General features: G+C 42.0%; 1 protein-coding gene across 1 annotated transcript; it reads right to left on the bottom strand.

The window, feature by feature from the left end:
• Positions 1 to 600: 600 nt before the first annotated feature.
• Positions 601 to 10,864, bottom strand: slc1a5 (solute carrier family 1 member 5). The gene is made up of 8 exons (XM_071496259.1): positions 10,154 to 10,864; positions 5,442 to 5,484; positions 5,253 to 5,321; positions 4,999 to 5,165; positions 4,647 to 4,880; positions 4,210 to 4,404; positions 3,932 to 4,066; positions 601 to 3,692 (listed from the first exon to the last, which is right to left on the bottom strand). The coding sequence occupies exons 1-8, from the start codon at positions 10,690 to 10,692 to the stop codon at positions 3,485 to 3,487; spliced, it is 1,590 nt and encodes a 529-aa protein (XP_071352360.1). The 5' UTR covers positions 10,693 to 10,864; the 3' UTR covers positions 601 to 3,484.
• Between the last annotated feature and the right edge of the window lie 2,561 nt (positions 10,865 to 13,425).

The raw sequence follows: 13,425 nt of genomic DNA, 5'->3' as shown, positions 1-13,425 counted from the left end.
AAATCTGTGGTAAAGACAGAAAATGTAAAATAGCTGCTACAGTGCATGAACACTAGGTGGCACAACACACCTAATTATTCTATGGCCTTTGTAATTCCTAAGCCTGTGCGTTATGCTGTAGTCTGTCAACAGCATTACTGGAGTTCCTCAGCCATATGGCAGGAGCCCAGGAGGTGGAGGATTTTATGACAGGACAAACAGGAATGCAGCTCACTTGTCCGTCACAGGAATGACTGACTTTAATAACCGCCTCTCATTGTTGATTGCATTCCTCGAGTTGTATTTACATTCTTTTTTTATCTATAAATAAGTTGTGTTGTTCATATATGGCCTGGTCATTAGATACATCTATACCACTAAGAGGCTTGGGTGGTTATTTTTGGCTGCAAAAACGAAGGATCTCAGTGCATTTTAAATATGTCTCCCGGCTTGTGTGCTGCTGCAGAGTCAAGGTGACTGACTAACAGAGCTGTGGACTTCTCATGCAGCCAAAAGTGTTATTTGATTTGCTGAATTTAGTGATTTCTACTAGTAACTGTGGTGAGTAAGGTGAAAACACACAGGGAAAGTTGTAACAAAGAGCCAAAGCACACAGGGAAATCATAAAAAAAAAGGACTTTATTGTTTAAAACCTTCACACATTAAGATTGTAACTGGAAAATTTCTCTGAAACATAGCCCCACTGTAATGAAATCAATCAAAAACTACCATGCACATACATACAACAACATGATGTAATCAGACAGACATCCATATGGTGAAATATCTCAAAAGGAATGATAACCTCTTTACAACCCTGCACCAGAACAGCATAAGGTAGAAGCTGGAGCACAACAGCCGTCTTAAGGCAGTGATAAATGTGTTAGTGCTCATGACATAAGACTTTAGAAGTAATGAGACCTGGCCTGCAATGATTTCATAGATGACCATCATGGGAAATACTGCAAAACTAGTGCAATATAAAGCTGATAAAATACCCACTGAAAAGATATTGCTCATAAACGTTGTATGCATCATTAGTAGCACATGTCCCAGTCATGTGGTGGACTAAACAGTTGAAGATGATATGGATGGAAGAGAGAAACATTCAATAGTGCAAGTTTACAGTTATTCATTTGAAAACAGACAGTATCACTCTAAGGGTACAACCGATACAACTCATGACTGCTACACTACACATTCTCCAAAGTCTCAAGTCTTGAAGTTTCCGAAATGCCCACTGCCAAACTGCAGAAGAAAAATCACCAAATGGAAGCATCTTGTACACACACAATCTAGCCTCTCACTTTCAAGTTGAAGAAGAAAAGAAACAAAGAACATAAAAAGACTACCACCCACCAAGAAGAGTTGAAGCTGGCAAAAGAAAGCCATTTTGGAGTTTCTAACATGTCAACACGTCACTGGCTAAAAAAATTCTTTGGGTTTTGATTAGAGAAATAAATATGAATTATAACAAATAATTATCAAACATACAAAGCGGCCTAAAGCCCACATAACTAGTACTCCATGTTTATGGCCCTTTCAGCCAACACATAAAAGGGTTCAGGTTGAGACATGTTTACCCTTCACTTAAGTCCATTAGGTGTTCAGGTCTCAACAGACAGAACTAACCAACAATCCACTGCAGCTGTTTTGACAAAGTAGAGAAATCTTTGTATTGGAAGGGATTTGTAACTTGTACACCACATGTAGTCACATCACACTTTTACATCAGTCCATAGTCCTTCTCGTCACACGCTGTGCTTTAAAACCCATTTTGTGCCTTGTTAAGATGCACAGAGCAACAACATGAGTAAAATGTAGGCCATAATTTTTTTTTTTTTTTTTTTTTAAAAAGCACATCTCCCTTGAAATGTCATTCAGTGTCATCAGGAGTTCAACAGCCTCCTTCCTGTTTGCTGAGTCGGTGTGATTTTTGGTCTCAGGGTATGAAGGAGCAGCTGAAGGACACTCTTCAAGCAAAAGGTAAACCTGAGGTTATGTTGCCTGCCTCAGCACCGGTGTCCATCTGAAGAGGCAGAAATGCTCGGAGGTCAATCTGTGTGTGTGTCCATGCATGTTGACATATTGTGAGTCCTTGAGAAAAAAGGTCCTTGATTCAGCTTTGGGACGTTACCAAGGATATCATTTCATTTGGTGTGCTTCGGAGTGTAAAATCAATATCGTAAGAACAGGTTTTACAACTGCATTGTTTTGGTTATTTTTCCTCACCATGACAAAAGCCTTATACACAAGACAACCACTACAGTCTATGGGTATAACCAAAGACAGAACAGAAGACTAATTAAAAGCCCTCAGCCCCCACTAAAAATAACAAAAAAAAATATATAAAAACAATGTGCATTTCATCATACATCAAAGCCATGTTCATGCAGACTGTATGACATGTAGTTAAACTTGTGTTCCATGAGCTTTTACACTGAACAAATCATATACAAGATATATTTCAAAGACCACATTAGATTAAATCTGCATGAAAGGGGCAATAATCATGTATCATAAAACACACATGTATGTTTATATTTGCAGCATGTAATGATGCAGTTTACATACATATAATGATCATTGGTTACTTTCTATAAGGGAAGATTGAAATCTGACGCAAAAACAAAAAAAAAAACAAAAAAAACAAAAAAAAAAAAAAACACTGACAGTAACTATTACATTTTGAAGGTAATGGATTGAATATGAATATGATGAATATTCGCTAATTCGCTAATGTGCATCAAGCTGTACAGTGGTCCTCGTCAACTTTAAGTCAAAGATTTTCATGTTTTCCACCTGGAAGTTGTGATCAAAATGGTGATGAATAATAATAGTGAGTAGTGTGCTGTATACCAGTGGTTTGCTTAATGTAGGATCAGTGATAGATGAGTAGTTGAGATCTGGCAAGGTGGTAACAATAGGCCAGTAGGTTAGTGTAACAACATCAACATCGTAAATGAATGTAACATTTCTTATATTTGTAACATTAGGTCTGACGTTACCTAGTACATCTTGCAGGGGGTCACTGGTCCAGCCTCTTGACATTTTAGTGGATGTATATATTGATCATATGATAAATTTAAATCCGATGAACACCTGGTAGACACACACTTGGTCACATGATAAAATTCTGCCTTTAAAGTTAACGAGGACTGACTAAATGCAACATCGGTTTGAGTCAATACAGCAGTGAGACTAAAGTCCAACACCATCCCTCAAAAAAGAAAACCAAAGTCACTGTGCACAATATGGATTTTGAATTTCTCCTTGGACATTTTCGCTGCCCCCTCCCAAGAAAAGAGTTGAGAACAGAGGGCTTTCCTTTGCATTGTAGTGTGCATGTCCATCCTCTCTCCTTGCACCCTTTTCTTCAGGTCAGGAAAAAAAAAAAAAAAAAAAAAAAAAATAGGGCATAAAAAAAGGGGGACTTGAACCTCAGGTCGCAGCTTACAGGAGTGTCAGATAAGTGAGGGGGTTCTTGTTGATGTCAGTAACCTGTTTACATGACAGACTCTTGTACGTTCTTCCCGCCTCGCTTCTCAATGAGCGGCGAGTGCTCGGGTTCAGCAGCTGATGGGTAGCCGTCCAGCCTGACTTCGCTCAGCTCCGCTCCTGCTTCCTGTTTGGATGTACGGTCAACAAAGTATTGCAGGAGCCCAGCACCGAAGGCATCGCCCTCTACATTCAGCACGGTGCAGGTACGGTCACTAAAAGAAAGACAAAGTGGATGACAAACAATTCTTTTTTTTTTCTTTTTTTTTTTTTTTTAAATCATGATGTTTAACAAACTGCATTAGAAAGAAATCCAGGCATTATATATGGAAAGAAGTTGTGGATGTGCATATGTCAGGGGGCCTTGGTAAGTTCAGATTTGATTATTTGGGGTATGTTACAAATGTGTGTCCCGCTCTATGTACTTATAAAATACAAAAGGTCGTGCACTTACACAAGCCAGTCGACAGCCAGGATGAGAGAGATGTCATTGGTGGGCAGTCCTACTGCCTCCAGGATGATAGCTAGGGTCAACACACCACCGGCAGGTATTCCTGCTGCTCCAACACTGGATGCTGTAGCTGTCACACTAACAAAATAAGAGGGAAGATGACACAGTCAGACAATGAGAGAGCAGATAACAATTTACTTTAAACTAAACTACATTTGTATTCAGTTACCCAGTGTGTGAGCTTCGTAACTGTGGATATGTGTCAGCGGTTCAGGACTTACAGGATGGTAATGACTTGGATGAAGTTAAGGGAAGTCTCGTTCAGCTGGGCGATGAAAACTGCAGCCACACACTGGAAGAGAGCAGCTCCGTCCATGTTGACCGTTGCTCCGATGGGCAGGATGAAGCGGCTGATGTGCTTGGATACGCCGTTATTCTCCTCCACACACTTCATCATCAGAGGCAGGGTGGCAGAGCTAAGAAACAAGAAATGGGGGAGGGTGTGAGTGCGTGATGGCGAAAGGTATGTGCATGTGTGTTTGTGGAGAGAGGAGTGTGTGTGTGTGTGTGTGTGTGTGTGTGTGTGTGTGTGTGTGTGTGTGTGTGTGCTATAGAACAGGAGAACCTTAGTATGTCACATTAAACATCCAGAGACAAGAAATAAGTGTGTGTGTGCTGCTGGACAGTCAGAGAAGTAAACAGCTGGGGGGTTTATTACCTGGAGCTTGTTCCAAAGGCCGTTGCCAGAGCTGTGAATATCCCCCAGAGGAAGGTGTATGGGTTCTTCCTTGTAATAACAAAGTAGATGGCGGGCAGCACAAGTAAGCCATGGATGGCATGTCCAATGATACAGCAGGCTATATATTTTCCCAGACTGGCAAACAGTGTGCCAACGTCCTCCATCTCAACAATCTTGCCCGCTACAAGGAACATGATACCAAGCGGGGCATACCTGAGGAGAGCGAGGAAGGAGTGAGAAAGTGCAACGCCATAGATTATGGTTCACAGCGCAAAGCAAAAGCCTCTCATTCAGTGAGCAAATGTATTTAACTGAGGCGGGTCTTCCTCACCACATGATCCAGGAGACCAGCACCATGGTGGCCTCGTTGAAGGAGTTGAAGAACTTGATGAGGATCTCTCCTTCCTCTCCCAGCTTCCTTAAAGCCACACCAAACACAATGGCAAACACCACCAGGCCAAGAATATTCATGCCATCCTGGTCTTCCCCAAAGGGCACCTGGAGACACACCAGTCATCAGTACAGGGGCATATTAAGAGTAAGTGTCATTTTTATGTGGACAGCGTAGCCATTCACTTAGCTCACCTTCTCCACTGTGATGTTAGAGTTTCCATCTGAATCATTCCTTGTAACCAGCTTGTAGCTGGTTGCATACTGGATGGGAAAAAAAGTTATACACAGTTAGTTTGTTTATCAAACTCAGTGCGCTCATCCAAATACTCCCTTCATACAAGGTCAAATCATAATTATGTATAATATAGAGCAAGTACTCACTGATCGAAACGCAGCAGACACCAGGTTGGAGGGGAAGATGTTTCTGTGGAGAGAAATAAAAAACAATGGTTTAAAAATACTTTCAATTCCTTTGCTGAGTGTGTACCAGATGCCTTGGCAAAAATCAGATGGAAAAAGACATTGCTGTATTTGGAAGGAGGGAAATTACATGTTTAAGAGTTGAAGAGTAGAACACAATGAAAGTGCTTGTGCCTTGTTTTGGTTCTTTCTCCATCTGCACACACAACTGCATAAAAACAACCCTGACCACTTATATGAATGGGTGTACAGAGCAAGGACACCTTTGCAAACACACTGCAAAGCCATAAATTGGCCTTCTTTGAGCTCTAACTGTTTCTGATTAACTCTTAACTGTTTGCACAGCACACAGGAGAATTTAAATTAACTAAAAAAACAACCCTGCACCATGCTACGCCTAACTTTTAAAAAGCTCCTCTATTTTACGGCGCTCTGTCACCAGTGGTCCTGCAGAGACAGCAGCTTTGGCCTCTGGACGTCAGTGATGGTTCAAACAGACAGAGTCACAAGGCTGATCATGTGGAAATAGCTGAGAGTGTTTAACTATTAATCCCCTTTTTCCTCTGAGCCCCCATTTCTAACTGCTGTGTTGTTATTCTCCACTACCACACACACATTGGTACATAGGTCCAGCTGCATATTAAATCTCCTGAGAACGCATGAAACCTATGTGTCCCTGATACCCCTGTACTCAACTGCCTGTAATGGATTTAGAGTAATAAGGCATTAACTTCACTGGCTCTTTCCAACCATTCATTCCATTTTATTGGAACCATAGTACATCAGGATTAAACATCATGTGACTGTGTGACAGGGCAGCAACAGCATGCAACTGGATCACAGTCTGAATTCTGGTTCCTCTGCAAAGAGCCTTAAAATAAAAGACAAAAAGGCTGCTGGCTTTCAAGCCTATGTTAGACTTCATTTGGATATTCAAATGTACCATTATTTGTATGGCTAGTTCAATGGCTAGTATAGTCTGACTAGTGAGTACAAACTATTGCATCATGTGTCAGTTTAGTGTGATTCCAGGAGTCGTTAGGCCTTATGCTTTTCGAACAGCTTCACATGATAAAAAGATGCTATTTAGTCAAAGTGCAGGACTACAGCCCGGTCGCTGTAACTGGCAAACCGTCCCTGTGTGAGGCTACTTTCCTACATGACACAGGCCTCCAGAGTACGTCATGTCCTAAGCCTTATTTTAGTGTCTCAAGCCTCATTGTTTGACAGCACATCTACACCCTGCACTGTTCCGTTCTCTGGAAATTTGCACTCAGGTGATAACACAGAGCTGCAACTGAATTCATCCACTAGCACTTCCTTGTTTTTTTGTTGTGACTACTTCATTCCTGGCACAGGTACAAAACCCAATTCTAAATTAACAAAAAAAAAATAGGCATTCGTAGGCATTCACTAGCAGCAACATCAGTGAGGGTTTCTCACCCTTCTGGTACTTCTATTTTCTGTGTCAGTTAACACTTACATCACTTTCCTTTTAAAAGAAACAAGGTCTTTTCCGGAATCTTTTTTAAGGTTATAGCAAGTTTTTCTTTGACCCAAATCATGGGGCAAGACAAAGTGTGTCATATGTTGTGTAGATTGCAAAACCTCTGAGACAAACATGTGATTTTTAGCCACGTAAATGCTGTATGAAAAACAACCAGCATACGCAGTTCTGTCACACACCATTAAATGGGTGTGGGTTTTTTTTTAAGGCATGCTGCTGAATGTATGATGTTAGTAACTGCTCAGACAGCTGCTAAGCATCTTGTTTTACCTCCCGGATATGGCAACAAATGGGGAACGCCTCTTGCAGGTCTGTGTGAAATAGTAATAATTTACTTTCCTGCCTAACAATAATTCTATGTGCTTGACGGGGCAGATGAATGGGTGGATGAATGATGGACAAAAACTACCTAGCTGATGTTGAGCTTGGAGTCACATGATGACAAAAATATTTAAAAAATGAGGATATTAAAAAAAAAAAAAAAAAAAAATACAGTCTACCCAGCTACCCTATACCACAAGTACTTGGTAAAACAGCAGGCAGTATGTGGCACTCTCCTGAGCTGTCACAACTTCCCCATTGCTCAAGGCAAATAGTGTACATAGTCTTAGTTCACAGGTGACGCTAGCACTGACTGATCGCTGTCACCCGTGAATGTAGACTGTGTAATTTAAAGTGGGAAAACAAACCAAAGGCAGGCGATAAGGTCTGTCAACAAGGATGTGTGGGAGTGGCTCCAAAGTTAACATATCACATGTAACCCTGAGCTGGCATGTGGTCTTTTTCTCTAACTCTGTGTGTGTGTGCGTGTGTGTGTGTAAACATTAAACAGACTCAGTGTGTGTGTGTGTCTGTGAACAATGACCAGGCCATTTTTACGCTTTGATGAACACCTCTTCAGTCAAACTCCCACTGTGCCGTTCGTTGTCAGAACTAACTAGGACACCAACTGAGAGGGCTCACTCTAATCAGCGGCACGGGTTTTTCCTGCTCTCCTATTAAACTAATGTGTAAATGTGTGCGGTGGATGAGTGTGTGCAGTCGTGGCATGTGTCCTACACGAGATAAACATTACTTTCCAGATTGTCTGCCCCCCCCCCAACCTCTTTTCCTTCAACACAGCAGGCAGCTAGATAAATCTGGACAACAGTAGTGAGATGCTGCATTTAGGGTCACCAGTTAACAATAAACTGGACTGTTGCACTGATTCTAGAGGTATTTCATTTAACAAACAAGTCTTTATTATGAGATCCTTTTTTTCATCCCAGACATCGAACATGAACCAGAGTCAGACGAAATGCTAAATACCTCATCTGAGTTTTGTAAACCAGACTACTGTGTTGCAGCTTGGAGATACGGTTATGTAAGAGACTGATAAATATCAGGGTAACAATGTTAATCTGTAAATGGATAAGTTTTGCCCTGTTACTCTTTTGTGTCTAATCTGGCTCTGAGCAGCTTGAAGTGTTTTTAGGAGGGGTTTCCAGTGCCAAGTCACACTGCCTGAGGAGGAGGGCCAAGGGGGGAAACTTCTGGCTTTTATAGTACACAATTCCATAATTCATGGAAAGCAGCACCGAGCGCTGAAAAGAATGCTCAGACAAACCAGACGGACTTATGCAATAAGTGAACAGAGACTTATGAAACAGAGGCAAGTTTAAATTCATATCTCAGTGCTGGTCTCTGTAAACTTGTCCAAGTATTAGTACTACCAGTAACACCTACGCACTCATCAAAATGTTATTAATTAAAAAAAGAAAAAAACTGGTTAAAAACAGATATTGCACAGTAACACTCCTCCAGACAAACAGTAAGTCTACTTTTTCCAAGGCAAACCTAATGAACTGAGCACATATTACATCAGATATTACCAGTAAACTCAAAGGCAACTTAATAAGAGTCTAGTTTTTAATCTCTGTAGGCGGATCCATCCCTGGACTCTTTGTGTCAGACCACAGCGTCCCATTGTCGTGTGTGGCAATGTATACAAAAGCTTAAGGCTCAATACACTTTAACTTTTTACCACTAATCTACTGAATTACTGTTGGCTCAGATAAGCAATGCTCAGCTTCAACCCTAAGCTTCCCCAACAGTTTTTTTTTTGTTTTTTTTTTTTGTAAAAACAGGACAGGTGTAAGACAGACAAACTTGTGTCATCTGTTACACAAGATGTTCCTTAAAACAAACTGTCTGATCATGTGTCAGAGGGTTTTGACATGTCACTATTTCAGTCTCTGAGTCAATTGTTTTCCCACTTTGAAGTCTGCTGCTTCCCTTTATTCCTCAGTAGATGAGATGGCACATGCCTCATGAATGCCCCATGAGCGTGACATGACAAAACCACAAAAAAAAAAAAAAAGAATAGAAGAAGAAAGCTTGATACAATGGGCTACAAATTTATATCAGTGATGTGAAGAATGTTTATGCTGTGACTTCCAAGTGCACAAAGTGTCAACAAGTTCAAGGCTGCAAAGGAAAAAGGGCTCTGAGGAAGCACATTCTCTGAGCATTAGTTTACTCAACAAATCAGTCGATGAATCGCAAACGAATGTCCTGATAATCATCAGAAAGTGCTGCCTCTGAGGGAAACCAGACGAGCAGGGGGCTGTGCTGGTTTTATTTTTACTAACAGCTCTGCCCCTGCACAGGAGGAGATCCCACACACGTGTTGTGGCTAGACAGCAACACGTGTCCAATACTGCAAAGGACACATTGTGACATAAAACCAAAGTAAAAGCGACATTTTAGTGATTCTAAGAAGATGATTGCAAAAAATAAAAAAAAAAAAATAAACAAGGACCGCGGTAGCTTGTGGCACCGGGACCTGGGAGCTGACAAACCCTCCGTGAGATGATGCAACTGTGAGCGGGGTTACAGCACACACAGCCCCGGGCGGGTTCATCTACATGTGGGATGTCCGCGGTTAACAGCCACAATTCATTTCTCTTTGCGGGTCTTGAAATCAAGTGAACTGATTAGATAAACCGTAAAGAGGCGCCCGTGTCTTTAACTATAATATTTCAAAACCTCACTTCCTACCTTGTTCCCGCGTAATCGCGTTTACGGCATCGATGAACAATTCACGCACAATCACGCATCACATTTCAACAACCCACATAGAGGAGCGGGCTCAACAGGTGAGGCAGAGCCGTGGGGGCGCACTCACCTGATCAAATCTAAGAAGGAGTCTATCACTTCTTTACCGGCAGGTACGCCGCCGTCTGCGCCTTGGACCTTGGGTTTAGCGCCTGCCACCGCGCCAGGGGTTAGGATGAAGGCCATCACCACCCCAATGGTCGAGGCGATCAAGGTGGTGACGAGGAAGAAGAGCATGGCCCAGCCGCCGAGTTTACCCAGGGCTTTGGGGTCGATGCTGGCCGCTCCGGACACCAGGCTGCAGACCACCAGGGGGATGATGATCATCTTCAGCAGCCGAATGAGCAGCTCCCCGGGGAAACCGATGTAGATGATCTGGGTCCGGGTCAGCGCCACATTGCGCACACCGAGTCCAATAAAAACACCGACGAGGACCCCGGCCACGGTGAGAATCACCAGCAGGTTGGCCTTCACTATCCTCTTCACCCGCTCGGACCGCGGCTCCGGGCTGCTCTTCTTGGGGCTGTTCAGTCCGTTGGGCAGCGGCTCATCGAGGCGCGCCTCGCCGTTGGATGCCTTCCCTTCCCCCATGTCTATCTTCTCAGCCATCGTGCGTACTCAGAGTCACCCTGAAACTTATCCTAAAAGCGCAAAAATACGCCCCCAAAAGCGGCTGCTGGGACTAAGTTTTCGCGTCAGTGGGAAAGCTGCCGGCCTCCTCCTCGCCAGTGAAACATGCTCCGCAGGATGGTCACTAAGTAGCACCCACGCTCCGTGACGCAGAGAGGGCAGGGGTTGAGTCGGTGACGTGTTACGTTACATGGTTGTCATTAAAACACAATAAGCTATGGTTTGTTTTGTTTTTTGTTTTCACGCAGTTATATGTCAGTGTCTTTGTGTTTAAGTATCGACACAAGGTTGTCTGTTGATGTTTGGTTCAAACCTAAATTATTGTCTCATAAAAAAAACAAAAAAACAAAAAAAAAAAAAAAAAAACAGTGTAAAACCTTAGGTGAAGAAGAATATATCCAAAAGTCAAAAATCTTCTTATCCAGTCAGGTTCACTACATTAAGAATAATGATTAGTTTGTTAGACTGAGGGCAAAAGTCGTCATTGCTCATTTTATGAAGATTTTCAGACTTAGTTATTTCAGATGATTACACAAAACTTGTAGGAAAGGAACCATTATGTAGCAGATTTTATCGGTAAAGCTCATGGGAGGAAGCAGAGTCCTTTGCAAAAAAAAAAAAAATGTACAATTCACATTTAAGACAATTAAAATGTTACATGTAAAAAGTCATGTTCTTCTCTGACAAATGTCCGGGTAGTTGTATCTGTATATATCAATCTCTCTATCTCTATTTTTCTCTATTCTCTCTTGTTTTTGAGGTTTTTTTTGTTTGGTTTTTTTTTTTTTTTTGTTTGTTTTTTGCCTAATGTTTGTGCTCACTAACCTGAAACTAGTAACAAGTATTGCATCATTCAGTGAAAAACATAACTGCATGAAAATCCCTTTGAGCATACACATGCAAATCGGTAACCAGAATCTAGAAACCTACTGAACTGAAGGGAAATGAATTGAAACTGACTTTTAGAAATAACAAAAATTGTTTAAAGTCCCCCTGTTTCTCTAAGGAATTAGATTTGAGCTTTTCTATCCAGCCAATCCCCTGTGATAAATCCATCACTTTAATAATAGCACTGAAGCAGTTCTGCTGGAATATATGCTGATACCAGTATTTTCCCTCACTACTTTAATAGCGGCTGAGTTGAGAAGCTGAGTTGCGCCAGCTGATGAGCAGAGGGTTTGTCCATACAGCTGCAGAGACTGCCACTGGACTTTGATGCAGCCTCCCCCCTCTGTGTGTTTATATCCTCTCCTCTCAAGTACCCACTCAACAAAACCATTATTGTTGTAGTCATAACATCAGAGGGTAATGCACGTGGAACACAACATACAATAACATTAATCTAACATCTGGTATATTTGAATGACAAAGTATAATCATTGAGGAGCACTCACTCCTTTGCATAACTGTGCTGTGTCTTACACATATCATTCCAATGAGGAGGATGAAGCAAGAAAACACACCCCTTCCTTTTCTGTTCATTCTGATATTTTTAGGAGGGGATGGTGAGGAAAAAAATAAGAATGAAACTGATGAGTAAGAGTTAAAGTTTGAGATGGAAACAGCTGAATTGATGGTTTCCAATGTTCTAGACATGTCAGTGTCCTGGCCACCACCCTGCAGTTTTTGGCAAGGTATTAGTCAATCTGTAACAAGACACAGAGTCTTATTGTCTGGGATACTGAGGCTTACGGTCAGATGGCAAAAAATTTGTGTGCGGGGGTCCAAGAAAGCCTGAGGTTAGCTTACACTCAAACAACAATCCAAGCCCTCATAAAACAGGGTCCCACTGGTAGACATTTGTGGGAAAAGCACCTTTAACACCAAAGAATGCCCACAGGACCAGAACCCAGGCCGGTAGGAAGCTGTCCTCTCAGTGCATAGTTTGTTATCTCAAGCTTGTTCTTTGTTCCCTCTGGCTGTGTGAATGATTAGAGGAATCGCTGTGATTCTGTGAAATAGTGCATTACTCTGTGAGAAAGGAGAACTTCAATAGCTAAAACCCGCGGGCACAGGAGAGCCGAGAGTTTTTCTAAAGTAGGCCCCATCTCTAAAAACACACCCTGCACACCCACAGTGCACATCCCGTAGAAACGAGTTTTTTAGGCTGAAATTCACGGTATAGAAATTAGACTGGTCTTCTGAATGCAGATCGCGTAAAACACAAGAACAACAAAAGAAGACCAGGTTTGATTTTTGGTTTATATATTCTCTACTTATACAGATACCATGTTTAATCGTGCACGTAATTTGTGGAGGAGTGAGGTGTTGGTTCACCCACATGTAAATGTACAGGCTATAATTTAGACTATATGTTACTGTTTTTTTATTTACCCAATGTAAATAAAAGAGTGGGTGAAAGGCACGCAGCACAAGCAGGCAGGGAGACAGGCCCATCACGTGACCTCTCAAACTGGGACGTGGAAAAAAGAACACGGTCGGGCAACAAAACTTTGCTGTCTCAGGTATCATGGGAACAACAGGCGAGACGCAGGGAGCCTGACAATAAAGACATTAGAAAGGTGGAGACAGAGAGGAAACTTAATACTGCATCTTAATGTGCCAATCCAGTAACGCCATTTTGTTTCTACTGTTTTTCATGCAGGAGGATCAAGGCGCAGTATAAAAAGGCTTCCACTGGCTGCAGGCTGTTATCCCTGTAGCCCAGAAGTGATGGGAAGGCCTAAACCCTGTCTGATCTTGTAGAGCCTA

This window comes from Trachinotus anak, unplaced genomic scaffold (assembly GCF_046630095.1).
Source record: "Trachinotus anak isolate AG129_WGS33_773 ecotype Australia unplaced genomic scaffold, CSIRO_AGI_Tana_v1 ptg000014l, whole genome shotgun sequence".
Lineage (NCBI taxonomy): Eukaryota > Metazoa > Chordata > Actinopteri > Carangiformes > Carangidae > Trachinotus > Trachinotus anak.
This window is presented reverse-complemented; position numbering and strand designations above follow the sequence as displayed.

Coding starts and splice junctions, on each gene's coding strand:
- slc1a5 (XM_071496259.1), bottom strand. CDS start 10,692: ATGGCTGAGAAGATAGACATGGGGGAAGGGAAGGCATCCAACGGCGAG. Junction 5,322..5,441: donor TGTCTGCTGCGTTTCGATCA/GTGAGTACTTGC, acceptor TTTCCCATCCAG/TATGCAACCAGCTACAAGCT. Junction 4,067..4,209: donor ATCCAAGTCATTACCATCCT/GTAAGTCCTGAA, acceptor TTATTTTGTTAG/TGTGACAGCTACAGCATCCA.